At 39.6% G+C, this 27,182-nt stretch overlaps 2 protein-coding genes across 2 annotated transcripts; one reads left to right on the top strand and one right to left on the bottom strand.

Annotated features, from left to right (window-relative positions):
* The first annotated feature begins 924 nt into the window (after positions 1-924).
* Positions 925-2,463, top strand: LOC103179420 (probable G-protein coupled receptor 101). The gene is made up of 3 exons (XM_042340820.1): positions 925-1,004; positions 1,181-1,818; positions 1,886-2,463. Exons 1-3 carry the CDS (start codon positions 925-927, stop codon positions 2,461-2,463), a joined length of 1,296 nt encoding a protein of 431 aa, XP_042196754.1.
* A 2,439-nt stretch (positions 2,464-4,902) lies between these two features.
* On the bottom strand, positions 4,903-25,368 carry LOC103178165 (transmembrane 9 superfamily member 2). Its single transcript, XM_042340667.1, has 17 exons — positions 25,154-25,368; positions 24,248-24,315; positions 22,425-22,518; positions 21,769-21,896; positions 20,088-20,217; positions 19,323-19,450; positions 18,490-18,604; positions 17,432-17,511; positions 17,175-17,283; positions 16,410-16,542; positions 15,044-15,163; positions 13,462-13,519; positions 12,374-12,533; positions 11,748-11,899; positions 10,805-10,916; positions 10,201-10,372; positions 4,903-5,734 (listed from the first exon to the last, which is right to left on the bottom strand). The coding sequence occupies exons 1-17, from the start codon at positions 25,289-25,291 to the stop codon at positions 5,667-5,669; spliced, it is 1,965 nt and encodes a 654-aa protein (XP_042196601.1). The 5' UTR covers positions 25,292-25,368; the 3' UTR covers positions 4,903-5,666.
* Between the last annotated feature and the right edge of the window lie 1,814 nt (positions 25,369-27,182).

Genomic DNA, 27,182 nt, shown 5'->3' with positions numbered 1-27,182 from the left:
CCATCTCAAGCCGGAGAGGCGGGTGGCTGGCAACGAGGAAGGTGCTGGAGGGACAGTCTCTGGGTGGCTGGCAGGTAAATAATGTGCTTCTTTTTTTTTTCTTAACCCCCCCACCCCCCAAAAAAAAAGAAACCCCACATTAATTGAAATTAAAGCTCACCCTCCCATTGCTGGAGGTTGGAGAATAGGGTTTCAAAACGCAGGATCGACTTAGTTGACTTCAGGTTATTGATTTGTTATTAAAATCGAGTTGTCGCAACTGCTACAGTATCTGTGCTCGTGTGTGTGTGTGTTTTGCACACACACGCACACACACACACACGGTGTTTAATAAAGTGTTTAAATGGGATGCAATAACTACTGCAGACTGTTTGGCACTTAGGGATGGATGGGACAAGGATTCGAGTCAGTCCAGTCCAGCAATCGTCTGCCACAGGAGGGTTTTGCAGACAGGGCAGGAAGAGGATTTTCTTACAATGCCACACGTTTCAATGTAAAATGGGTCTCTTCTCGTTTTTTTTTTGCAAAAAAAAAAAAAAAAATCCCTAGATGAACCGTGGTCAGAGCAACAACATTAAAACAAGTGTCGCACGAAAGCGTTTTGGGGGACAGATTTGCAGAGGAGATCAGCAAAAAAGCGGTGATGGACAAGTGCCACTGAAGCAGCTCCTGTTTCAGTGCCTGGAATCGAAAATATCGAGAAGGATTTATTGACTGTTTTGCAAACGATAACGCCTGGTGGAGAGGGGGATTTTTTTTTCTCTCCATCTCTCTTTCTCTCTTTCTTTCTCTCTCTGCACAAATCTCGACTGCGTCTCTCTGGTGGATTATTTGGGGGTGGTCTGTGTGTGTGTGTGTGGGGGGGGGGGGGGGGGGGGTGGGTGGGGGGGAGGGGAGGGGGGGAAGAGAGATTCAATAAGAAGAATGCACAGAGAGAGACACACACTGCAGTATCCATTTCAGCCCCAAAACCAGAGAGACACGAGGAATCAATCCATCAATCGGTGAGCGCGTTTGTGTGGGTAAAAAAAATGTCTGGGTTCACAGTCTTCAACCATCACCACCATCAGCACCACCACCATCAGCACCACCATCAGCACCACCACAACAACAACAACAACAGCAGCAACAACAGCAACAACAACAACAACAAGACCAGCAACTCGACTCTCCCGTGGAGTCCCGACGAGAGCGGCACGAAGACCCTGCTGGCCAACAACATCGCCAGGGCCGCCCTGATCTCCGCCATCGTGTGCACGTCGCTCTTCGGCAACGTGCTGGTGCTGATGGTCTTCCACCGCAAGCCCCAGCTGCTGCACGTGGCCAACCGCTTCGTGTTCAATCTGCTGCTGGCCGACCTGTTCCAGACCGTGCTGGTCATGCCCCTGGTGATCGCGGGCAGCCTGCCCGAGGCCTGGCCCTTCCTGGACACGGGGCTGTGCTGCAAGGCTCTGGTGGTGCTCATGCACCTGTTCGCGTTTGCCGGAGTCAACACCATCGTGGTGGTCTCCATCGACAGGTACCTGGCCATCATCCACCCCCTGTCCTACCCCGCCCGGATGACCCCCCGCCGGGGCAGTAGCCTGATCCTTCTCACCTGGTTCCTGGGCGCCGCCCAGAGCGCGCCGCCGCTGTTCGGTTGGGGTCAGATCGGCTTCGACCGTCACCACCTTTGCAGCCTGTTCTGGTCAGCCAGTCACTCTTACACGGTGGTCATCGCCCTCCTGACCTTCTGGTTGCCGGTGGCGATCATGCTGGGCTGCTACTGGATGGTCTTCAGAGCCGCTCGCAGGCAGAACGCTTTGGTCCACCCAACTCACCACTACCATCATCACCACCACCTCCTCCCAGCCCACCCCAACGCCAATGCCCACCCCAACCCCCAAGGCGCCAAGCGCCTCGGTGTCCAGCTCGGGGCTCAGAGCTCGCCACCGGCGCCTCCACAACCACTGCAAAGCCGCCCGGGTGGTCTTCGTCATCGTGTCGTCCTACATCCTCAGCATGGGACCCTACAGCATCCTGAGCACTGTGACCATCCGCAGCCCTGCGCCCCCGCCCCAGTGGCTGACCACCTCGTCGCTGGTCCTGTTCTTCTTCCAGTGCTGCCTCCACCCGTACATCTACGGCTACATGCACCGGAGCGTCCGGCGCGAGTTCCTGTCGCTGCTGTGTGACTCGTGCCACGCCCGGCGGCACTCTGAGCCGGACAGCTGCTTCATGGCGACCGACGGGAGGCGGAGGACCGTGCGCAGGCAGCTCTCCGCGGGCAGCTCTGGTCAGGTCCGCGCCCGCAAGTTTTGGGGGGAAGGAGCCACGTGTGCCTCGGTCACCGGCTCCAGCACCACCGGCACCGTTACCGGCCACGCCAAGTCGCACCCTTGCCGCAGGGAAACGCTCTCAACCAGTTGCAGCTCCGAGAAAGAATTGCATTTGTTGCCCACCAGCAGCCGGATAGAGGAATGATCCAGGAGCACTTTCTTTTTTAAATTATTAATTAATTAATTATTATAACAAAACTAAAAGCCCCAACAACAACAAAAAAAAATTAACCGTGTGCTTTACCGCCCAGGCAGTTTCGGTTTTGTTTATACCTTTTATTTTATTATATATAGCATGTTGATTTGTTCGTGCGAACGAAAAGTTATCTGCAACATTTGTAACTCGTTTGTAAGTGGAATCATTTTGTATTTTTTTTAAAAATGGGTTGGAGGAGGTTTTTGTTTCCTAAGCGGATGAAAAGGGTTTTACTGTACATTGTCATACTCCCAAATAAATAAGAGAATGCTTGCATTTGGTCATTCCTCCTCCCCAGACCTTACCATTCTCAGTTTGAAGTTGCAGTTTGATTTTTTTTCCATGAACAGTCACTCTGATCGAATGTGTTGTCTGTTTTGACTGTACTTTACAGCAGAATATGTTCAGAATTAAAGTATTCTGGCTCAGTGTAATTTGCAAGCCTCTCGCCGCTAATCTTGGAAGACAAACACACCGCTCACTTGGCTTCATTCTCGATTTTCACACATTTTTGCATTTCAAAAACATTGATGGGTTTCTGTTCAAGTTGGAAAAGTTACTGAAGATCTAAATTAGAAACAACTAGTATGCCTTAACTGGCAAAATTGTTGATAAACTTAATTGGCAGTTAGTTAGTTATTCTACCATTAATCTGCCGATCGAAAAACATTTTGGGTTGGATTCTATTATAAATTGATTAGCATTGAGTGGCACACTAACCAATCTGTGAAACCCACCATTTAAAAAAAACGTACCCCGTTCAGTGGAATGCAGCCACGCGAGTTTGACTACTTGCTTCACAGTCCGTGGATAGTGATAATCTGGGTTGTTATTGGGCATCATTATAACTAATGTTAAAAAAAGATTAGCCAGTGCATTTCATTCCTGTATTCTGTCTGACAGTAGTTTTAAAGGATATTCAATTTTCAGTTTATCCACTGCTGTATTATGCAAGGAACAAATACTCTGATATCAGGCAGGAGATATTACTGTAAAATTAACCATATACTAAGAATTTATATTTGGTTAATTGGGAACATTACTGCAGATTATCGGATCTTACTTGTTGAAAAAGTACCTCAATTCTTCACTGCATACTCTCGATTTAACTCATGAATAATGTAGTTCACATGTATAGAGATATCAAACATTTCACCATCAAGTGAAATACATTCAAATAATGCATAAATCTAAAGTTTAACCTTTATTGCAGTTTTAGAATAACATTTACGTTAATACAGACTTAAAAAGCTGACATAGCATACAAGATGCTGCAGGGTTAGTAGAGGGATCTGGGGGTCAAATTCAAACCAGATTGACAAGACCCATGCTGTGTTTATGTTACTGGGAGTGAAATGGAACAGAAAGCCAGATTTATACTGCTGGTTCCAGATTACATTCAACCAGCAGGGGTGGGGGGAAAAAAAGCATAGAACACCAAAATCGTATGTTTGTAATGTTCTTTGAAGTCTACTTAAGTTTATTACACAATTGGCTCTTTATGGATTTACTTTGGTGTAGTGAAGGAGTGAAGGTGGTGGCACAAGAGAGAACGAGTGTGTGTGTGTGTGCGTGGGGGGGGGGGGGGGGGGGGGTGAAGAGAAAGACAATTCAGCCAGTCAAGACTGTTCCTTGCATACATCACATAAAATTACCTTAGGCTCTCTACAAGTTACAAAAAAATGTTCCTTTACTCAGATTGGATTTTTTCCAATATTATCTAACAAGGTAATGTACCCTATTTAAACTGTACCAGGTTATATTTCATAGATAATATTTCCAAAATCCTACAACACATGAACAATCATCCCTGAAAAAGATTTGTTGAACCAGATCTATCCGTGCCACTTTGGATTCCACTTTTAACCAGGTGATATTTACGCAGCTTTTTTTAAAGGAAAGGTTAATTGCTTAGCATTAATTATTTCTAATGAAAGGCATCTCCACATTTACCACAATGTGGGAGAGAAAATCTAATACTGAATCAGACATTTTTTATATTTCATATTCATGTTCCCTTGTTTCTGATAGACCTAAAGTTAAATAACCCATTTTCCATCTACAAAGGCTGCATCTCATCAAGTACTTTAAGGTTTGGTACCTAAGGCAGTTTGTTGGGGGAAGAAGAAACAGAAGAAATGTTACCAAGCATCCACTCTATATTGTGCTGGGAGCTGAATGCTGGAACTGACTGCATTGAGAAACAAAATAATTTTCACCTGTGTCGTTCACCTTAATTAAAGGAATAGTGGAGTTTTAAATAAATTTATTTACATGTTCCACCTTGTGAGTTGCAAACATAAAATTCAGTGTTAGTGGATCCTGAAAAAGTCTTACAGAGAATAAACATTTACTATGAAGGTTTGCTAAAAATTTACTATGGGGAAAAAAGATTAATTTTAAGTTTATTGAACAGATATATGTTCAAGACATAATCAGGCACTGCGGATAGATAACAAAGCCACCAACCTGTACTACATAACAGGATAATTACACAAACTCATTGTTCAATTAATTTGAATTTCATGTCTATTTACAAAATATCACAGTACAAGAGATTACACAGAAAATAGTGTCAAATCTTTGCTGTTTGGAAGAGATTCTAACTTCAAACAGAAAGATTATATCAAACAAGTTACTGCAACCTATTTACATTAGAAAGGAAACTATGGACTGTATGTACAATCTCAAATTATTGCAAATATTTTGAATAGAGAAATTAAAAGATTTTAGTAAAATTATTAGCTCATCTGTAGATCCAAGTATAATCCTTCAAGCACAAGCTTTGGAGCCAAAAGATAAAGAATGGAGCACAACGTTCTTTGGAATAAACACTGCACATTCTACAACCCAAAATACACATTTAAAAAAAATCTATGTTGGACTAAGGACTTTCTGAAATTGGCTGGTTTATTGTTGAACATCCATCTACTGAGCCAACAGTGTTTCTTGACTGTTTACTTTCCCCTGAAATACATGATTACTCGATTACATAGTAGTCATTAACTAAAATTTTGATTTTTGCCATTATCTTAGATTTGCAATTAGAATTGAACAACGGTTTGCAGAAATGTTCAGGAAATAAAGCTTTATGATAAATACTTAAATGGAAAGAAAAATGCAAACAGTGCTGTTCCACGTGCAAGCCATTGTTAATCCACCTTCACAACACTATAAATCTTGTTGACAAACCAGAAACAGGCAAAGAATCCAATAGTTCCTGGAAAACAAAATAAGTCATTATAAATTCAAGTATTATACATATATATATATCAATCAAAAAATGGTTAGTCATTGAATCCCTCCAAAACAAAAAACAATAAATTGGTCATTTTCAATCTACGACTGTTTGTGGGACATTGCTGTGCGCAATTGGCTGCTGCGTTCGTCCACAAATATACAGTCAATTCACTTTACAGTATATTCTGTGAAGCGCTTTGGGACGTCTAGAAGACGTGAAAAGCGCTATATCAAATGCAAGGATTATTATTATTAAAATCACACATTCTGAAAATGGCAAGTTGAAAATTTCTAAAATTGAAACCAATCAGGCATTTCTCTGAAGAATTACTATTATAATAGAGTTTAGTTTTACAATTCTTTGCTCTGGATTTCATAATTTCATCCCTAATAAATATTTCCACCCGTTTTAATGCACGCAAATAAGGTGCTGCCACATGAGTATTTTTTCACAATGTAGCCAAGTGAAACTATAATATCTGACACAAATTGGAAGCTTATAGTGCAACTGTTTCATTCTATTAGACAAATCTGAAGGCAAATACCAGTTTATGCTGCTTTATGTTCTGTATTTAAAAAAAACATAATTCTCTTATAACTTTTCTTTGCCATGCAGAAGGCAGAAAAAGTTCCACTGAAAGTGAAAACTACGGTCTCCAGGATGGGTGTCAGTTACACAATTATTTAACTGTTTTAAATAAACAATGTTATATTTTGTATCCAAAACGTCACATAATGAGTCCTGTAGCTCAGTGGTTAGAGCTTTTGCCTCGCAAGTGAGAGACCTAGGTTCAATTCCCAAAAGGGCGAAATGTTGGGCAAGTTTCCTTACTCCACCTCTGTTTACCTAGCAGTAAGTAGTAACCTGGTTGTTAGTCGATTGGCGTATCGCTTTTCCGGGGGTAATAATTCCGTCAAAAAATAATGATAAATTGGTCAATTCAATCCACGACTGTTTGTGGGACACTGCCATGCGCAATTGGCTGCCGCATTTCGCCCACAAAATATACAGTCAATTCACTTTACATTATATTCTGTGAAGCGCTTTGAGACCTCTCGAAGATGATTTAAGGCGCTCTATCAAATGCAAGGATCATTATTATAATAGGTTTGGCAGTTCTGGTTAAAGATCACTAATGGAAGCAAGAAAGAATTGTAATTTCCATGAATTTATATTGAGATTTATAGATCTGCTAATTGAACTACTATGGTGCAAATCATTTATTCTATGCAAGAAGTCTAATATTAATGTAACAAGAGTCACTTACATAACTAATTTGCAATAATATTTTCACATAAGCAATGACCTGATATGATCCTTGGGAAATATCAAAAAAGGCTTTTTTTCTTCAAGATATGGTGGGCCTGGCTAAACAGAATTGTCAATCACTTTTCAAGCATATTAATTACCGAATTATCAACAGGTTCGGAAGTTTATAGCTAAAAATACATATAAATTTGAAGGCAACTGCATTTTAAAAAGGAGAATTAAAACGGTTCTGACTTCAAAATGTTGTTTGGAGCATTTGAAATTCACGACTTCCCATTTTAACACTCCCAAGTCAATTAGAAGGAACTGAAAGAATTCTATTTTTTCCATTTTTTGACAAACATCTCTTCATGTGAACCAATTTTCATTTCCAAATGCTGACCTGCTTATCAACTTGGCTACCATCTGAAGTTCAAAAGTTGCCATAACAGCAGTAACCAGGGCTTTTGAAGTAACTATTACGCTCCATAGCAACTTAAATTACATCTAACAATGCATATTGATATTCGAAAAATGAATGCTAATTTTCCAGGTACAAAACCCTTCATATTTTCCCCTTCATTTTATGAGTCATTATTTACTCTACTTGCATAATAAGCTTGCAACTTCATCTTTATAGTATTGTTCCTTAGGTTTACTTCATTAAAATGTGCTAAAGTACGCCTACGCTAAAATCTGCAATTTACTTCATTAAAAATCATAAGGCATCAATAATGCGCCACATTCTAATTTGACTAGAACCTGGTCTTTAACCCCCAATCATGTTTAAAATCAGGGACTCTAGATTATGGTAACTATTCAGATTTAAATACAATGCTCAAAGTGAGGTACGTTAACGGAAAATATGGGACACCTTTAGCACCTCATATTAGCATTAAGCTCAGATGAGCATCTCTGGAGGTTGCCTCTGGAACATAAAACCTTTAAATTTAATACAAGTTTCCACTTGCTTGGCAGTGAGCTCTGACAAATGAAAACCTTGTTGATGAGCTGCCAATGGACATGTATTTGTCTTTGTTCAGAAAAAACACCCTGTATTTTCATAAAAGTTGAAATGTGCAGCTGATCAGTCAGCATCTTAAAGATATTCAGGTAGAGCTCTCCATCAAACATGAAACACTCTCTTTGTAAAGTAAAGAGGTTACAAGTGGAAGGAAAATTTAAATGAGACGCCACAGAGACATCTCGATCACATTTATGGACAGAAGAGAGATGTTCAGCAAAGCAATCTCCAATCTTTGCTCAATTTCAATGATGTTTACATGAGATTCAAGATACTTAAACAGAAAAACATTTTAGTAGGTCAAGAAAGGCCATAATTGTATAGTCTGTATGGTAATTACTAAAACTATCCAATTTATAAATGCTTGAACAATTCTACAGAGTAATCACTATTAAATTCATTTTGATAAAATGTTCATTTTTGTAATTCACATGTGTCTGCACTTGACTGCAATATTAAGATGTTTATCTATCATTGAAACCAGCACTGAAATGATCGTGACCACGGTTACAGAATGGAAAGCAGACTAATTTCAGAAACTGCATTTTCCTTTGTAATAACTCATGCTTTCATGAGTGATAACCAAAATCAACTTTGGTCATCATAATTTCATGTAGTTTCCATTTTAAATGGTGATTTTTGTCTATGTACACTTCAACAGGGTCTGTAGTCAACTATCCTTTCATTTTCTAGCTATAAGCTGGAGCCATACAATCAGTTTACTACCCAGCTCAGTTTTCTTTACAAATTCCATTTGATTTATGTCCCAGTTCTGCTTTTTCCCCCATTTTGGTTCGCATTCAGCTCTTATCAACTACCAATTCCAGCCGCTCCCATCACTTATAAAATCAATGATGTAATCTTACAGCTGATAACACTTTCACATAATTAATAAATGATTCTATGTAAAAACACCCTACTTTGGTGCTGTATCTTTTAGTGGATTGAGCCATAGGGTCTTAAAAGCACAAGTCTTTAAAGAAGCAGTTGGTCTGAGATGGCTAAAAACATTCAAACCAGAGCGACTAGTTTGGATACATGCTACCGGCTTCTTTAATCATGAAACACTCGCATGCCACAATCAAGTTTCAAAAATCTCGAGTGTGTCTATTAATACAGGCCAACATAGACCTATTACAAGAAAAGGAAGCTAACACAAAACAAATTTAAAAACTAATTTTTTCAGTTGGTTCCCATATAGTAAATCACCAGGCAGGTGTAAGAAGTATGCTATGGTAGCCCAGATGGTTATAGCCACGTTATTGATCACCACTATATCAAATAGCGTTGATTTTAGAAAATAGCAAGAACACAAATTGGAAAAGGAATCTGACTCCAAAAAATAATTTTATATTTGAACCTCAGTGTATTTGATAAAATTTACAATGAACTTTACCAAATAAACATTCCAGCTTTTAATCAAGTTGGAAAATAAAGTTCAATGAGCTGAAATTTGCTTCTAATTTCTGATAAATTAAACCCAAGTTCTGAGACAACTTGGAACATGCACATTTGTAATATTCACCGACCTTAGGTAAAATATAATTACCTAATTAAAAGCAAGCCATACAAAGGCTTTACATAAACATAATGGTTACTTGACAGGATACATTTCTCAAGACAGCATTAATCACACGACTTGTGGTGTCTATTCCTGGCGTTCTTTTGCCTGAGGCATTGCTAATACAGGCACAAGGAAGGAAAAAGCCTCAAATAGCACAACACAAACTCAATGTCGAATTCATCACTAGGAAGAAAACATACAGGGTGGCATTTAAATAAACAGAGACAGTCCCTTCGGACACCTGAGCCAAATGTGACCACATTGGTGTTTCCAACTGAATCCATCAAAATAGAATCTCAAAAATAAATCAGGAAGATCCAATTACATGAATGCAGAGAAATGTCTGGGGAGACTTCACTTAATTTGTAAAAATCTAACTAAAGCGTATTATATCCCACCAAGCTTCTTATTAGATACATTTCTGGCAGCATGCAGCAGTGAATGTCAAGACCACCATTTGTTAAGATCCTCTATAAGTAGAATGCCTCATATCACTAGTTTTCCCCTTCCTCCCCTCTCAATAAATAAAATTTGAAAGTATTATCTTTTCTCCAACTACTATACTTAATGGGATATGGTAATGTTACAAGTAAAGGATTTCAAACCTACCTGTAAAAAGGAAAAAGATCAAGACCATTATGAGGGTGTATCCAAAATACAAAATGGTGCTTGCAGCCCCTGAAATCTGGAGCTTAGAGAAGAAGTAATGAACAGCATACACAAAAAAGTAGACAGCTGTAAAACCGCTAGTCAAAAATGATCTCCACCACCAGTGATAATCCTACAAAAGAAAAATACATTTGTTAGATTTGCCTGGGATGCTTTGAAACAAACAAACAAAAATCAGAACAGTAATGATTCAATTCAAAGATAAACAAAAAAAGTTCTACAAATATTATACTATTTAAATGGAAAGCTGCAGGTTCCTTTATTAAACAACCAATAAACTGCCAATCATTTGAAGGGCACTGAGGGTGGAAGCAAAATTACTCAACTGATAATAGCCATACAATGTATCTCACACAAAAAAATCCTAATAAGTTTTGTTAAAAGGTTCTTAATACAAAAAAGTCATAACATTAACACAATTTTAAAAAGGCTTTTAGCTTCACTGTTGTAAACCATTTCTGTGCAATAACTACACAAAATAAATTAATTCTGCATTATTTTAACATTGATTACATTATAAAGCCATGAAGTGTGTTGTACAAACCTCTGCACAGAGGTGGAAATAACACAGTAGAATGGTAGCTTCTGAACAAGTGATGAGGAGAATGATGAACACCAAGAACAGGAAACCAAACATATAATACATCTGATGAGACCTAAAATACAGTAAATACAAATTAAGACAGGACACTGCAATCCTTAAAGTTTATAAAACGTCCAACTGAAGCCATTGACCTACTATATAACAATACAGCCAAATTGAGCATTTCAAAATTGCAAGGAATGCTGCTATAAAACTGGTATACTTTCCAGGCAGACCCTGGTAAAATGAGCAGATTTTACTTGATGATTTTTTACTAAATACAAGTTTGACACAGCACCAACAGTGCAAACTGAGTCATTAGGTACTCTTAATGATAAATAATAATCCTTGCATTTATCACATCGTCAGGACATCTCAAAGCGCATCATAAGGCATACGTTAAAATAATGTGTCCGTGTGTATTTTTTGAGTGACCAATTTTATCTGGGGGTTTGATTGGCGGTCACCAGGAATAAATTCCTTCTCCTTTCAAATCATGCCATGGGAAACTTATTGTCCACCTGGACAGGTAGACAGGACCTCAGTTTATTGTCTAATCTGTAGGACAGCACCTCAGGCAATGCAGCACATCCCCAGCAATGCACTGGAGTATCAACATAGATTATATGGGTTCCAAGTCCCAGCATGATGCTTGATCAACCTTCGGACACAAGAAGCAAGAGTGCTACCAACTGAGCCAGTGACACATGACCCACTTAGTATAACTTGTAACAAATTGTATGTAACCTACAAAATGCATGAAACGACAGATATGTTATTTGTACTAAGTGTTGCAATACAAAAAAGTATTTTCTTCTAAATATCAGTTAAGAGTTTTGAGAAAAAGTGTTATTTAAGTACTAGAAGCCAAAGTTAATGAATTTGCTAATTCATCGCAACCTACCAGATGCTGTTCAGAATAAAAAACAGCTGTATGAAAATGCAGCCAAAAGGCAGGATGCCACCCATGACTATGCCAGGTAAAGGTTTTGTGAAGAAAGACTGCTCTGGGATTTGACGTGGAATTTGATTTGTGCGGACAGGATGATCAATAGGCTGAAAAGAAACACATATTAATTAGATGCATTAAAAATTAACATTAACGCAAAACATCATATATCAGATCTATAATTTTTTTGAATCACTCTGCATATATAGGAAAATCTACTAATTTGAAGATTATTCCATACAACAATTTCTAAGATATACTTTGATAAACTGTGAAGTTAATATTTATCCTGTTACATCTGTTTAACAATTTTTGCCACAAACATTTAATCAAACAGCAAATAGTACATTACCAATTTTAGAAGTTACTTGAATGATTTATTCTAACAGTATTCTTTATTTTAACAATTTTATATATAACAAATATATAAATATATTATACAACAGTAATATATTCTTGTACTGTATATAAACTACAATAGGTGGAAGCACAGGAATGGATTTCGCACAATTTGGCACGTACATATCAATGTTCCCACTTTTGTTTGAGTCTATGAATAATAGCTATTTGGCAGAACTCACCCTTTTCTTAAATCCAAAATAAGCACCAACAAATGTCAATGGCACTGAAATTCCAAACCACATTGCTAATATTGCTACCAGTGTACCAAAAGGCATGGCAGCAGATGATCCCTCTGCCCAAAGGATGAGATTTGTGAGAAAGAAATCAATAAAAACAATCCTGTGAATAAAAATAAAGATAATTTATTCCACAATATTATTTGACAGTAACACCTTAACTAAAATACAAATTGACTATCTACAATCATTTATAGTGTTTTTTCTTTCACTGTAATACTGCGATGAATAAACCAAATGAATCCCAGTAGGTACAATAGAGCCAAACTAGCCCAGTACTATGGTTACGTCAAATGAAAATAAATTCTAAAAAGATGCCAAATATGTTTTTGCAGTGTTGAGTCCTTTAAAAACTTGGATTCACTTTGTAGCATAACTAATTTTCATTTAACTGGAAATAGAAAAAAGGGAGGGGGGAAAGACACCATAAAAAAGCTTTATATAACAAAAATGGTTACAAAGTGGTAGTGCATCAGACAATAATTTAAAAAATACTGGTTATTGAATTAAATACAGTGGATCTTTGCTAACATGCAGCTTCAAATAAACAGGAAACATCACTAAATAAAAAGCTAAAATGGGTCCAACAGGAAGTCTAGAATCAGCCAACTAAAATGAGTCCACCACAAAACTATTCATCTATCATTTGTCTTTCCAGTCAGATTTCCAGAGCAAATTCACTTGTGATATTTAGATTGTAGATATGTGTTTGAGGATGTGGATCATGTGGAATTTATGGTTTAAATAACAGAGCAGATTTTGCAGCAGTAAAACAGAGAAGCTGTTCTGGCTGCCATCTCTCTCAGTGTGTGCAAATCTACATTGTTGACCTGCACTCAGATGGGTGAGCCAGAAAACAATATGTCAACTCCAAAGGTGAACCTGACAAAATTAACATTTTACTGTGTACATCAAGTCAATCTCCCTTTTAGTTCCAGATGAAAACAAATCTGTGTTAATCCAAGTATAAAAAGTGCTGTACCCTAGCAGAATCTACAAACCACTACAAAAACAAGAAAAAAAGCACTAACCCAGGACAAAGAAAACAGGTCAGCAGAACATTGGTCTTCCACTTCTCCCCTCCAAATGCTATGAAAAGAACAACAATTAACCCAAATACCAATCTAGATAACCTTAAAAACTGTCAATTTTATGAGTTCTGAATATCTTTAACAGCTATATGAAACTTTGAAAAGTAACAAAACTGAAATGCAACAAGCTAATAATGGGCATTTACATTTAGAAACATTAGCAGATACAATGGCAAATCAGCAGTGATAAACATTTGAAATTGAACTGTGGGAGGCATGAGCAATTGAAAAACAAATAGAGATACTGAGAATAGGGTGAAATTAGATAAATCTCCAAGTCTCGATGGGATGTATTCAAGAATTCTGAAGGAGGTCAATGATGAAAGAGGCTCTGACTGGCATTTTCCAGAAGTCTATTGATACAGGCATTGTCTCAGACAGCTGAAGAAAGGCAAATGTCATCAAGTTGTTTAAGGGAAAAAGAATCAACTAGATCGGTGTCTCATATTAGTTGTAGGAAAGCTGCTCAGAGACCAAGAGATGTTGTTGAAAACCTTTTCGAAAAGATGGAACTAATAAGAGTTACCCAGCACAGAGAAGAAAAGTTAAATATAGAAAAATGTGAAGTGGCACATTTTGAGACAAAGAATAGTAAGCAAAATTTATACCATGGATGGTAGAAATTTCAATGCTGTGGAGGAACAGAATGATCTCAGGGTACAAATATAGAGTTTGTTAAAAGTGGGATGGCAGGTAGAGAAAGGCGATAGAAGGGCTAACAGTATTCTGAGCTTTTTATACATTACATATATAAATACATATAGATCTATTGAACACAAAAGGAGGTGATGATGAATATGTATGAGACATTAAAATGAGGCAGTTAGAATATTGTGTGCTGCTTTGGGCACATTACAGAAAGGATATTAGAGCTATGGAGAGGGTGCAGCGTTGGTTCATGAGAATGATACTGGAGAAGAACAGATATAGCTATGAGAAGAGTCAATAGAGAGGTTAGAATTTTATGTTGTAGCAGTAAAGATTAAGGACTGCAAGATTTAAAAAAAGACAAGGAAAAGGATTGAGAGACTTAACCGTCAAAGATTCATCTGTCACTGGGAATTTAAGGAAGAAGAGCACAAATTCAAAATTGTGATTGGCGAATAAAGGGAGAGATTCAGAAGAACTTCTCCTTTAGGTTTGTTAAAGAGTATGGAATGATTTGGTAGGTGTGGCTGTCAAGAGTTGATTGGAGAATGTTAAAAAAAGGATACGCACATGTAGAGGAAGGATACTGTAGGGTACACAGAATGAGCAGGGAATTGGGATGCTTATCAGAGTCTACAGATATGAAACAATGGACTGAATGGTCTTCAATGGTGTCATGCATTTCTCCTGCTCTAAAGGCCTATTTATTTTAATTCTAGGGCTATGATACAAATAAACAATGTATGTCACCATTCATTGGTTGCAAAAAATCTTTAAAGAACAATATTAGCAGAATGCTACGCCACATGTTTGTGTCATTATCAGCAGTAAGATTCATTTTACACCTTAAAAATCCATTCTCCTTATTACTTACTCTTATACATTCTAGCAGAAACATATCCTGCCGGCGTCCCCAACAAGACCCAGAGAACAACAGCACACGTCATCAATGCTCCCCGGTTGGCAGGTGAAAGGAACCCAAGACATGCTAGGACTACAAAAAAGAAAATAAATAAGTTTGGTAAGTACTGTAATATGTAATATAATATTCCACATACTGGCTTTTCATCAGTTGAAAGATAAGGCTTTTTAAAATAAACTATATTCCTGCACCGTTAAAATAATTAGGTCATATGGAGCACAAATTTATGCCTCCTCAAACTGCTAATTTTCTGCAGACTTGCATTCAACTCTGCAATACGTAATACATAAAAGGTTTAGGTTTATGAATCTTGCAATCAGTTCATGGCTCCAGTCTGCATGTTCTATACACACACTTAATTTTTAAATTAAAGATTATAGCACTAGCTGATTGTAAGGAAGCTGAAAAGATGATGTCTTCCAACTATGAATGAAGAATCATCACATGCTAATATTGCAGAACAAAGAACAATACAATTCATCTTTCGAGTTTTAAAATTAACAACCCTCCTGAAATAAACAGCATCTGATATCCTACTCTCAAATATCAGTAGATTTATTACTGTACACTGAACTCTAAACTTCCAAAAAGGATTAAATAAAAAATGTCTCATTCTCTCCTATTTTATGCTATTATAACTTTCTAACTCAATCTCCCTTTTCTAATTCTTGATTACCAAGGGTTGGTGGTTCCACAGGGACTGGAGATGGGAGCAGCTTCCAAAATTTTAGAACTTAAACTGCCTCAAAAATTGGCTTCAAAAGACCAAAATGTGAAGATCAACATAATCAATTGTTGATGTATAAAAAAAGGCTAGCCAGATGACTGACAATCCACCTTTTCCTCCCTTGGAGCATAATTGCACTTGGTTCAGTTAATACATCTGTGTAGGGTTAAATATTTCTTAACTACTTATATATTACAAGAGCGTTATCGTGTTGGCATATCTTTTTAAACTAAATACTGCTTTACAAGGTACAATCTTGTATTAAAGACTATTAAACCTGACCTTTCCCTGAAATTAATCTAGGTAGATTTTTTTTTAATCTTTTTGTCATTCTCCATGTTGCATCATCAAACTGAAAAAAAATCTTGTTCTACATTAGCTGTAATTAGACACGCAACTGTGCAGCGCCACTCGTACTGGATGAGTTCAAGAACTCTAAAACTAGCAAAAAAGGCCAATTTGAGGGTGCTCACACTGTTCCAAGGACAGCTTAAAACTAGCACAGAAAACATTCAAAGGCTAAAAGTCAACTTAAAAAAACTAGCTGATAAAAGGAACTTAGCTTAAACTACTGTACCAAATCCAACTTACAAAGCGTAATAAAGGTCATTATGAAGATTTGTGTTCCTTGACCCAAGAAAACTGACAAAAGCATCCCCTTCCTTGGAGGCCTGAAGACATCTCCATGCACCAGCTTCCAACCAAATTCCTCTTGAGCATCCTCCTGCAAAAAATTGTTTAAAATCATACAAGTGATGCGTAGCATAGTTATAAAACAAGAGTTAAGTGAAAAGTTGTAAAACAAATATTCAATATATATTTGAACTGAATCATCAGTAAAGAAACAAATAGTCAATATGTATTTGAACTGAATCATTAATAAAGATTAATCAAAAAGTCCATTAGTGGAGTCCTGTAGCTCAGGGTTAGAGCACTCGCCTCTCAAAGGAGAGATCTGGGTTCGATTCCTGGCAGAGCGAAACCTTGGGCAAGTTTCCTTACCCCACACGCCTAATAATAATTCCTCAAGAAACAAAATAATAAATTGGTCACTTCAATCCACGACTGTTTGTGGGACACTGCTGTGCACAATTTGGCTGCCTCATTTCGCCCACAAACATACAGTCAATTCACTTTACAGTATATTCTGTGAAACGCTTTGAGACGTCTAGAAGATGTGAAAAGCGCAATATCAAATGCAAGAATTATTATAATTATTAAAATGACTAATTGAAAGAGTTGCGATGTATTTTATCCAGTTCTTGGTGGCAACATGCAAGTTTACTCAAGAACAAAGTAAATTCAACAGTAATCAAGACTAAATCTTTCTAACCCACATTCAACAAACGTACTTACAGCAGAATCGATCTGGTTGTATCTAGCAATGTCCTTGTGTAGGGTTCGAAGCATAATCATTGCCACCATACCAGAAAGGAAGAGGACAATCACAAGGGAATTCATAATACTGAGAGAAACATGGGAGAGAAGTTCTCTTTAGAATAATCAATGCATAAGTATCAAACTATACATAAACAAAAATGTGATAAAATTAAAACTTCCCCAAAAAAGTAAAAATGAAAAGGTGGTTGTATATAGCATGAGAAATAGCATACCTGAACCACTGAATATTTGTATGTGGCATTGATTCTAATATGTAATCCCATCTGGAGGCCCATTTTACTTTGTGGTCTTCCTGTGTGGTGGGGGGGAGGGGGTGGGGGAGGAAGAAGAGCAGGACAGAGATAACAAAAACAAAATTAATCAAAAACTCAGGACTAATTTCTCATACTGCCATTAAAATCTGTACTTATAATGCTACTGATCTGTATCACTGTTCAAATATGTAACCCAAAAAGGTAAATAGGCTGACAATGATTACAATATTCCACTAAAATGTGTTGTGACACCATCAGTGTTACGTTGGACATTTTTTGGTTGTGATTTATTATAATATATAGCTACATCATGCATGTTGTTTAATTATAAAATTAAATTGCCTGTATTAAAAATATGTTAAAAGTGTATAGAGTAGAAAATGAAAATTAGAATCCTCTCCTTCCTCAGTTTGTAACCCATTAGCAAAGATATAGTTAAAACCTGGAAACTCCTGAAAGACATATTTTAACTCTAATAATTTATTCAAAAGCAATCTCTGCTAAATGAATTGATTAGGGGTTGCAAAACCTATTCTGCAAAGCTGTTACTTCCTCTTACTGCTTCTCCTCCGGAAAATTAATTCTAGAAAGAATAATAAAAATTGTTGCATTTGATGTAATGCCTTCAAACGTTTTTGAGGCCACTCAAAACGCTTAATAAGACGTATTATAAAGTAGAATGACTGTGTATTTTTTGGGGCAAACATGGCAATTGATTTGCATACAGCAATATCGCACAAACAGCCAAAGAGTGAGTGACTAATATGTAGCATTTTAGAATATGATGCAACTGCAACAATTTTCTCTTTATTCTTTTCTACAAATAAAACCTGAAGCAACATCTTGTGTAAAGTATCAGAGCACTTAGAACAAATGGATCAAAAGCAAAGATTTATACAAGATTGACTACATCTCCAAAACACACTGCAAGAAAATCAATGTTCTAAACACACAAAGAGCATTATTGATTGCAAAATGCAAGCATTTTTAAAGGATTTAAAAGAAATGTTACTTACAGCAAATGTGACAGAATAAGTATATATAATATTCACTTTCTTCTCTTTGTCTTCAGCAGGAATTTCCATTGGAGGTCCCCCACAATTCAGATGGGTTAAATCAGCATGGTTGTAACTGAAGAAAAAGTACAACTTTTTCAAAAAAAATAAAACAGTAGCGCCTACGCTCTATCTTTTTTAAACGTTTAAAATTAACTAGACTCAGCTAACTCGGAAAGAAAAAAAAATGGAATCAGAGAAGTACAGTAGTAGAAAACATCAGTTTGCCAGACTTCCATCCCTAGTAAAGGTATTGCATTTCAGAAATGAAGCACTATACTGCTGAAAATTGTAATTTTCACCATTTTAGAATAGATATTCAAATAAACCATTTGGATGATTTATTTCCTTAGCGTTTAATTACAACTATAGAGGGAGAACAAAATTGGTAAGCAGGCAACATTAAAATGGAGAGGAAAAGATCTGCCAAGTCACAAAATTTTGATGAACAATACCAGTTTCAAACCTGAAAAACATTCATTCAATGCCACATTCAAACAAAACTTTTTTTTTTAAATATAGCACCACCAACGATAATTGGACCTCCACCATCAGCAGCCGTGCCTTCAGCCCCTACGCCCTGAAGCTATGGAGCTCCCCCTCTCAAATCTTGCCCCCTCTTTCCCCATTTTCAGGTTGCGCCTGAAGACCTTCCTCTTCGACCACGCCTATGGTCACCTTCCCCCTCCCGCTGGCTTAGCATCGGGATCCACCATTGTTAAGTGCTCTGGGATGCCACCCAGCATGGAGGACGCTATATAAATGCAAGTAGTTGTTGCTGTTGTTGATGATACCTTTTTGGTTCCAATTTTGCTGCAACCAGTCTCGCACCTTCCCATTCCTCCTTATTTCCACTGTGATATGTAATCAAGATGTCCACATGATTGAAGACGTAGTAGGTGTTTTTTTTATTGAATTCAGACTGAAAAATACAAAAGGTGTTCTAAGAAAAACCTTAAAAGTTCCTCTACAGATTTTAAACAAATTAGGCTTTGTGATCTAAACACATTGTATCACAATCCAATCTACTCGGTCGTTTGAATTCCCAATTAGCAATTACAAATTCCCTTGAACCATTAATATAGACCCATCATAAATTCATAGCCTGTGAAAACAACATACGTGATGTTGCTATATATTATTTATATAATAAATCACAACCAAAAAATGTCCAAATGCAACCTAAAATATTTTGGACCCAAGTGAAGAGAAGGAAACCACAGCAGTGTCATAACAAAATACACGAGAAGAAAAGTTGCAACTTTCTAGAAAGAAGAAACCTTCCTTCAAACTGAGCCACAGGATTATTTGATTATTTGTTTAATTTAAGTTACCCGTTGTACACGTGTCATGATGGGAGTTGCAGACTGGAGTACTGAGGTACTGTGCCACCAAGTGGCAAGACAAAGATTTACACCCACAATTCTACATTCAACAGTCTCTGTATGACACAATGACGGACATGGTATTGAACTTAAGTTATTTGGGCTAACTGTAAATTGAAAACAAATTGTAGACAGATTCAACTCATATAGCCATTTTAAAGACTCACAACTTACATTGATCACACAGGCATCTTTTGGGTGACCATCTTGAGTTACAAAGCATCCTATTGGAAATCCAGGATTACAAAACTTTTGACCATCTTCAACATCGTAGCACCACGTGACAGGCATGTTATCAATGATCCTACAGTTGTACCACAACAAGAAAATAAAGACATTTAGATTGCAAAGGAATCAAACACAGATCTTTGTTCTATGCCTCAGTTACACACTAAACAGTATGTTTTGTCAACTGAGCTATTGAGAAAGCGCTAATTTATGTTTAAGCAAAATATCTTTACTGTAAAATGCTGTTTCCAACCTAGCAAGCATTGTATTAGAGCAAAGGCACAAATGACCATAAATGGCACGTTAATCACAAAGGTTTCACATACTACTTTAAATGAATGTCAATTAATATTTTGCTGAAGTGATTTTATGGAAAAAAATCTTCTTTAAACCTTCCCCAAACTGTACTATTGCCTGACCAACATGGTTCAGTGCTTTTAAGTTAACTGATGTGATCAAAACTTGAACTTGAATATTTTAATATTTTTTATCCTCAGGAAACTGGTCATCAACCACATTCGCCATCTTTTGTGGGGGGAGGGGGGACATAACTGAAATTAGTGCCAGAGTTCAGCTTCACAAGTACGGGGTGAAAGAGTGCTGGCAGCGTAAAGACAGAAGCAAATACTATGTTCCTTTCAATCTTCATCTGTGAACACTCAGTCACCTTGTAAGTCTGACCTTTCAAATTTTAATTTCGCAGCATTTTGTTCTTAGAAACAATTTCTGTTTAATAAAACCTGGCAATGGGAGATGGGAGGATTGAACACAATTGTTCTTGTGATCTTACAGTGCAGGCCTTTATATTAAATAACTGTCAAGTATCAAATAACTAACATTACTGTGCAGTAGACAACAGGTTCTCTATAGTTTTTTTTTTAAAAAAGTTAATTTTGTCCTTTTTCTCCACTCCTCTCAATGAGAGGTATTATCCCTTCTGATACCTCATCAGAGTACAATCTTAGACAAGTGTCAGCAGGCTATTCATCATATCCAAGCCCACACGGCTCTCACTTGGTAAACAACAGGAGTCATTGAATAATGATCAAAGTGGGAAACGTAGATGATGTTTCACTACCCATTCCAGGGGGTTCAGAACATTTGCAACGCAAATTACTCAGGGCTGACAAGTCATTGCACCTGCAACCTTTTGATCTATATCGCTCAATGCTACACCAGGCAGAAGCAGCATTAAACTGTGTTTGTCTGCACGGACACCGTGGAGTCCTGTAGTTCAGTGGTTAGGGCACTCGTCTCGCAAGCAAGAGGACCCGGGTTAAATTCTCAGGCAAGGCGAAACCTTAGGCAGGTTTTCTTACTCCACACTCTTACTGTTTACCCTGATGTAAGTGGGGACCCAGTTGTTAGTCGATTGGTGGATCACTTTTCTGGGGGTGATAATCCCTTCAAAAAAATAAGTTGGTCAATCAACCCACAGCTATTTGTGGAACACTGCTGTGCGCAATTGGCTGCTGTGTTTCGCCCAAATAATACACAGTAATTCACTTTACAGTATATCCTGTGAAGCTCTTTGAGACATCTCAATGATAAGGCACTATATCAAATGCAAGGGTTATTATTATTATCAAATAATAGATTCAGGGCATTGGGGAGCCAGTTCACTTACCAGTGGTGTTGGTAATTCAGAAGAATTCCTTTCTTTATAAAAGAAAGCTTGTCTACAGAAGATTTATCTTTTGGATCATAGGGTTTCATACAAACTGCTGTACATGCTTCATGTTTGTTAAATGCAAACTGCAAGAACAAAACAACATTTAGGTTCAAGAATCAAAATTGACAACCACCACTTAGGTGCTCCACCAATCAACATGAACCTAATTTCTCTTAATAAATATGCATATCTTCTCATTTGATTGTGTACACTTCTACAAAATACAACATTGCAATATTATAAAATCACAACTGTTATATCTGAATACATTTGAAATTTAGGCAAATACTGACAAAAATACAATTGCTCTCAACAGAAAAAGAGCGATCAATTCCAGAAAGTTGAAAACAAGAAATATTATGTTAATGGAAAAGTTACTTTAAGTAAAACACATGACAAGACTTGATGGGATGAATGGCCTCTCTCTATGCTGTAAATTTATATAACAGTAACAAAGGGACAAATACAATTTCACAAGCAGCACAATATGTTTTTATCCCAATAATGTTAATCAAATTTCAACTCTATACAACTTTTCAACTATGCATCGTCTGATTTAGAATGAAAACAATTCTATTTATTATATATTTTTTAAACTTTACGTGCAGTACCTTATAAGGGGATGATTCTATCCTCTCTCCAAACAATACCTGTCCCAAGTTTTCAGAGGGTCGTCTCTCAGTATCATTCTGACAAAAGTCAAACCTTCAAAAAAACAGAAATAGGAAATTTAACTACCCAGCAGACACACACACAAAAGCATGGTCAAAGTGTTTATATTCTAAACAAATATTAAATGTGGCTTCAGGAAAGACAAATATTTCACTTTCTTATTTTTAACTGTAAGAGAGCCCTAATAAGTTAGAATGTAATAAAATGACACAATCTTCCTTTCAAATAAAATGCCTAACAATTCCTCGGTCATTACATTTCTCAAACCAACTAAAATTGAGTTTCCAGCATGATGTCATAGTTAGCTCCTTATATCAATGATGAAATGCAGCAATTATTAACAGAAAATGTCAGTCTTGAGTTATTCCATAGGTATCAAACAGGAGAGATTGATCTTCCACTACCTCCTTTTCTCTGGGGAAAAAATGGACACCAACCTGGGGCTTACTGGACCTGGAACCAAATATATCACAGAAACAGCTTTGGTTCAAGTGACAAATGACATTTTGTCCATCTGTGACCAGGGCTCCTTGACCTCTCGGCTGCCTTCGATCCGTTGACCACTCTATCCTCCTCCACCGCCTCCTCTCACCTCAACTTCATGGTTCTGTCCCAGAGTGGTACAGATCCTATCTCCCACACCATCTCCACTTCATGTCCACTAGCCCCGCACAACCTTGTGCAGCATTCCTCAGGACTCTGTCCTTGGTCTCCTCCTGTTCAATATCTACATGCTCCCTTTTGGTGACATCATGGACATGGGCTCCAAATATATGCGGATAACACCCAACTCTATCTTCTGCCTCCACCCTCGACTCTAGGACCACGCTGTCCTGACAGAATGTCTGTCAGATATCAAGATGAGAGCTAACTTTCTACAGTTCAACATCAACAAGACCAAGGCCCTCCTGATTGGCTCCCGTCAGCGTCTTCACACCTCAGGCACTGCAGCATCACCATCCAAGAATGCACACCCCACCTCACTGAGCCAGTCCAGAACCTTGGCGTATTTTTTGACCCTTAACTGTCCTTTTTACACCACATCCGTGCCAAGACCCGCTCTGCCTTTCCCCCACCTCTGCAACATCGCCCAGCTACGCCACTGCCTCACCCCTCAGGCCTCCGAATTCATAACATCATCCACGCATTCATAACATCTAGGTTCAACTTCGCCGACTCCTTGTTTGTCAGCCTTCCCAACTCTTCTCTCCACAAGCTGAAGATCACCCAGATCTCTGCAGCTCATGTCCTCTCTCGCACCAGACTCCATGACCTCATCACCCCCACCCGGCTCCACTGGCTCCCCAAGCCCTAGAGGATAGAGTTCAAAATCCTTGTCCTCGCCTTTAAGGCCTTCCACAGCCTTGCCCCTCCCTACCTCTGCGATCTGCTGACCCTATATCCTACCGTCCGCCCTCTCCGCTCAGCAGACTCTGGCCTGCTCCAAGTCCCCCTGCTCCCCCTGCCCCACCATTGGTGGTCAGGCCTTCAGCCTTTCTGCCCCACCCTATGGAGTTCCATCCCACGCCTCGCTCCTTCCCTTGCCTTCTTCAAGGCACATCTCAAAACCCTCCTCTTTGACGTAGCCTTCGCTATACAAATATAATTTGTAATAATATAAAGGCGCTATACAAATATAATTTTGTATTGTAATATCCTAACACTCGATTGCAGCATCCTGGAGCATTAAAATAAGGCACTAACTTTACCTTCACTGCTGGTACACCAGGGATAATGACACTGAAATATTTATAATACTTACGCATCATATTCATAAGGAAGGACGGATTCTACTGAGTCCAATCTGTTTACAAACACTTCTATATCCGACTGAAAAATGAAAAAATGAAATAAGACATAGAAACTTTCCACATACAGCTAAAGAATTGATCAAAGTTGATGGAGGAACCTTGACGCAACATTAATTTGCTAAATAAAATGGAGAATACCTTATTACATATCATTCGTGTGCGCGCAATTGGCTGCCGCGTTTCGCCCACCAAATATACAGTCACTTTCACTTTACGGTATATTCGGTGAAGCACTTTGAGACGTCTCGAAGACGTGATAAGGGCACTGCATCAAATGCGAGGATTCTCATTATACCAACAATAGTCTGGTGGCTCAATCCACAACTGTTTGTGGGGCACCGCTGCGTGCAATTAATTGATTGCCGCGTTCCGCCCGCAAAAACACACAGCCGATTAGTTCGCCTGACGACGGCATAGCCCGTGAAGCGCTTCGAGGCGCCTCAACCGCTTGACAGGGCGCTGTGTCAAACACTAATGATGACGATGATGATGATTATTATTATTATTATTATTAGATTTCGGAGGATTTTCTGCTTTTCGCAGTCCAGCCCCTCTCCCCCTCTCCCCCCCAGAAATGAACGCTTCATTTTGCTCTCATTTCTATGTGCCGTTCGGTACATCAACGCCAGAGGCCAGAGCTGCCCCCGACGGACCAGAACCTTCCACCGGGGACTGGGCGGTGCTGGTGGGTGGGTGGGGGGGTAGGGCAGAGCCCGGTACCTCTCGTCAGGCCCAGGCCGCCTCAGCCCGACCGGGATGGGGTGGGGTGGGGTGGGGATGGGGGGGGGGGGGGAAACAACCGGTCTCGGGCGGGAGAGAGACCGACGGCGCCCGCGGGCAGGGAGCGCGGCCTTTACCTTGCACGAGAGGCTCGCCTGTTCGCAGAAGCTGACGGGCGCTAACCCCGGGAGGTAGAAGCCTGTGGCCAGCCCGAACGCGAGCGCCAAGAGAGGGCAGACGACGCCCCAACCCCGCCGAGCGCCTCCGGCCTTCATCGCTTCTTCCCGCGTCCGTTGGCGGCGGCGGCGGCGGCGACGGCTCCTCTGGCGGATGTCGCAGCCTCGAGTATCCGGGCGGCGGCGGTGGCGGCGGCGGCGGGCGGTCAGGGCCGAGCCGTGACGTGACGTGCGCCTGCCTCGCGCTGCCTTATGGGAGCTCCCACCGCACGGGGCTCAGTACACAGCGCAGCGCTCAGTACACAGCACCGCGTACAGCCACAGGGCTCAATACACAGCACCACGTACAGCCACAGGGCTCAATACACAGCACCGCATGCAGCACAGCGCTCAGTACACAGCACCACATACAGCCACAGGGCTCAATACACAGCACAGGGCTCAATACACAGCACCACATACAGCCACAGGGCTCGATACACAGCACAGGGCTCAATACACAGCACCACATACAGCCACAGGGCTCGAAACACAGCACAGGGCTCAATACACAGCACCACATACAGCCACAGGGCTCAATACACAGCACCACATACAGCCACAGGGTTCAATACACAGCACCGCGTACAGCCACAGGGCTCAATACACAGCACCGCATGCAGCACAGCGCTCAGTACACAGCACCACATACAGCCACAGGGCTCAATACACAGCACCGCGTACAGCCACAGGGCTCAATACACAGCACCGCGTACAGCCACAGGGCTCAATACACAGCACCACGTACAGCCACAGGGCTCGATACACAGCACCACATGCAGCACAGCGCTCAGTACACAGCACCACATACAGCCACAGGGCTCAATACACAGCACCACATACAGCCACAGGGTTCAATACACAGCACCACATACAGCCACAGGGCTCAATACACAGCACCACATACAGCCACAGGGTTCAATACACAGCACCACATACAGCCACAGGGCTCAATACACAGCACCACGTACAGCGACAGGGCTCAATACACAGCACCACGTACAGCCACAGGGCTCAATACACAGCACCACATACAGCCACAGGGCTCAATACACAGCACCACGTACAGCCACAGGGCTCAATACACAGCACCACATACAGCCACAGGGCTCAATACACAGCACCGCATGCAGCACAGCGCTCAGTACACAGCACCACATACAGCCACAGGGCTCAATACACAGCACCACATACAGCCACAGGGCTCAATACACAGCACCACATACAGCCACAGGGCTCAATACACAGCACCACATACAGCGACGGGGCTCAGTACACAGCACTACATACAGCACAGGGCTCAATACATAGCACCACATACAGCACAGCGCTCAGTACACAGTACTACATACAGCACAGGGCTCAATACACAGCACCACATACAGCACAGGAATGACACCCTGGACAGTGAGCTCAATTTCCAAAGTGGAATTTGGAACCCAGAATAACAAAAGTACCTATTGAGCCAAACTCTGCATCTGTATTTCTCTTAAAGAAAATGGATAAATTTAATCTGTCAAATGTTTTTAAAATGTTATTACAAACAATGGTAGAGTTTTGCAAATTGAATGGGAACCAACATCTTTCTGTTCAATATATGTCCTCATTAAAATCTAATGGAAATCACTTACTGCAAAAAAACAATAAAAAATTGGTCACTTCAATCCACGACTGTGGGACACTGCTGTGCGCAATTTGGCTGCAGTCAATTCACTTTACAGTATATTCCGTGAAACACTTTGAGACATCTAGAACACATGAAAAGCACTATATCAAATGCAAGGATTATTATTACTGTACACATAAAGTTCATAATCTTTATTGACAATGACATCAATTGTATAGGCTTCCTGAAACATGGAACTTCAATTCTTCCCAAACCCTCTCCTCCTCATCAGACTCTGCCACTGCCAAGCTCTCCGGGACTCTACCCCGCGTGAAAGACTCTATA

This window comes from Callorhinchus milii, unplaced genomic scaffold, assembly GCF_018977255.1.
Source record: "Callorhinchus milii isolate IMCB2004 unplaced genomic scaffold, IMCB_Cmil_1.0 Scaffold15, whole genome shotgun sequence".
In the NCBI taxonomy this organism is placed as follows: domain Eukaryota; kingdom Metazoa; phylum Chordata; class Chondrichthyes; order Chimaeriformes; family Callorhinchidae; genus Callorhinchus; species Callorhinchus milii.
The sequence above is the reverse complement of the archived record's forward strand: the minus strand, read 5'-3'. Positions and strand labels throughout refer to the sequence as shown.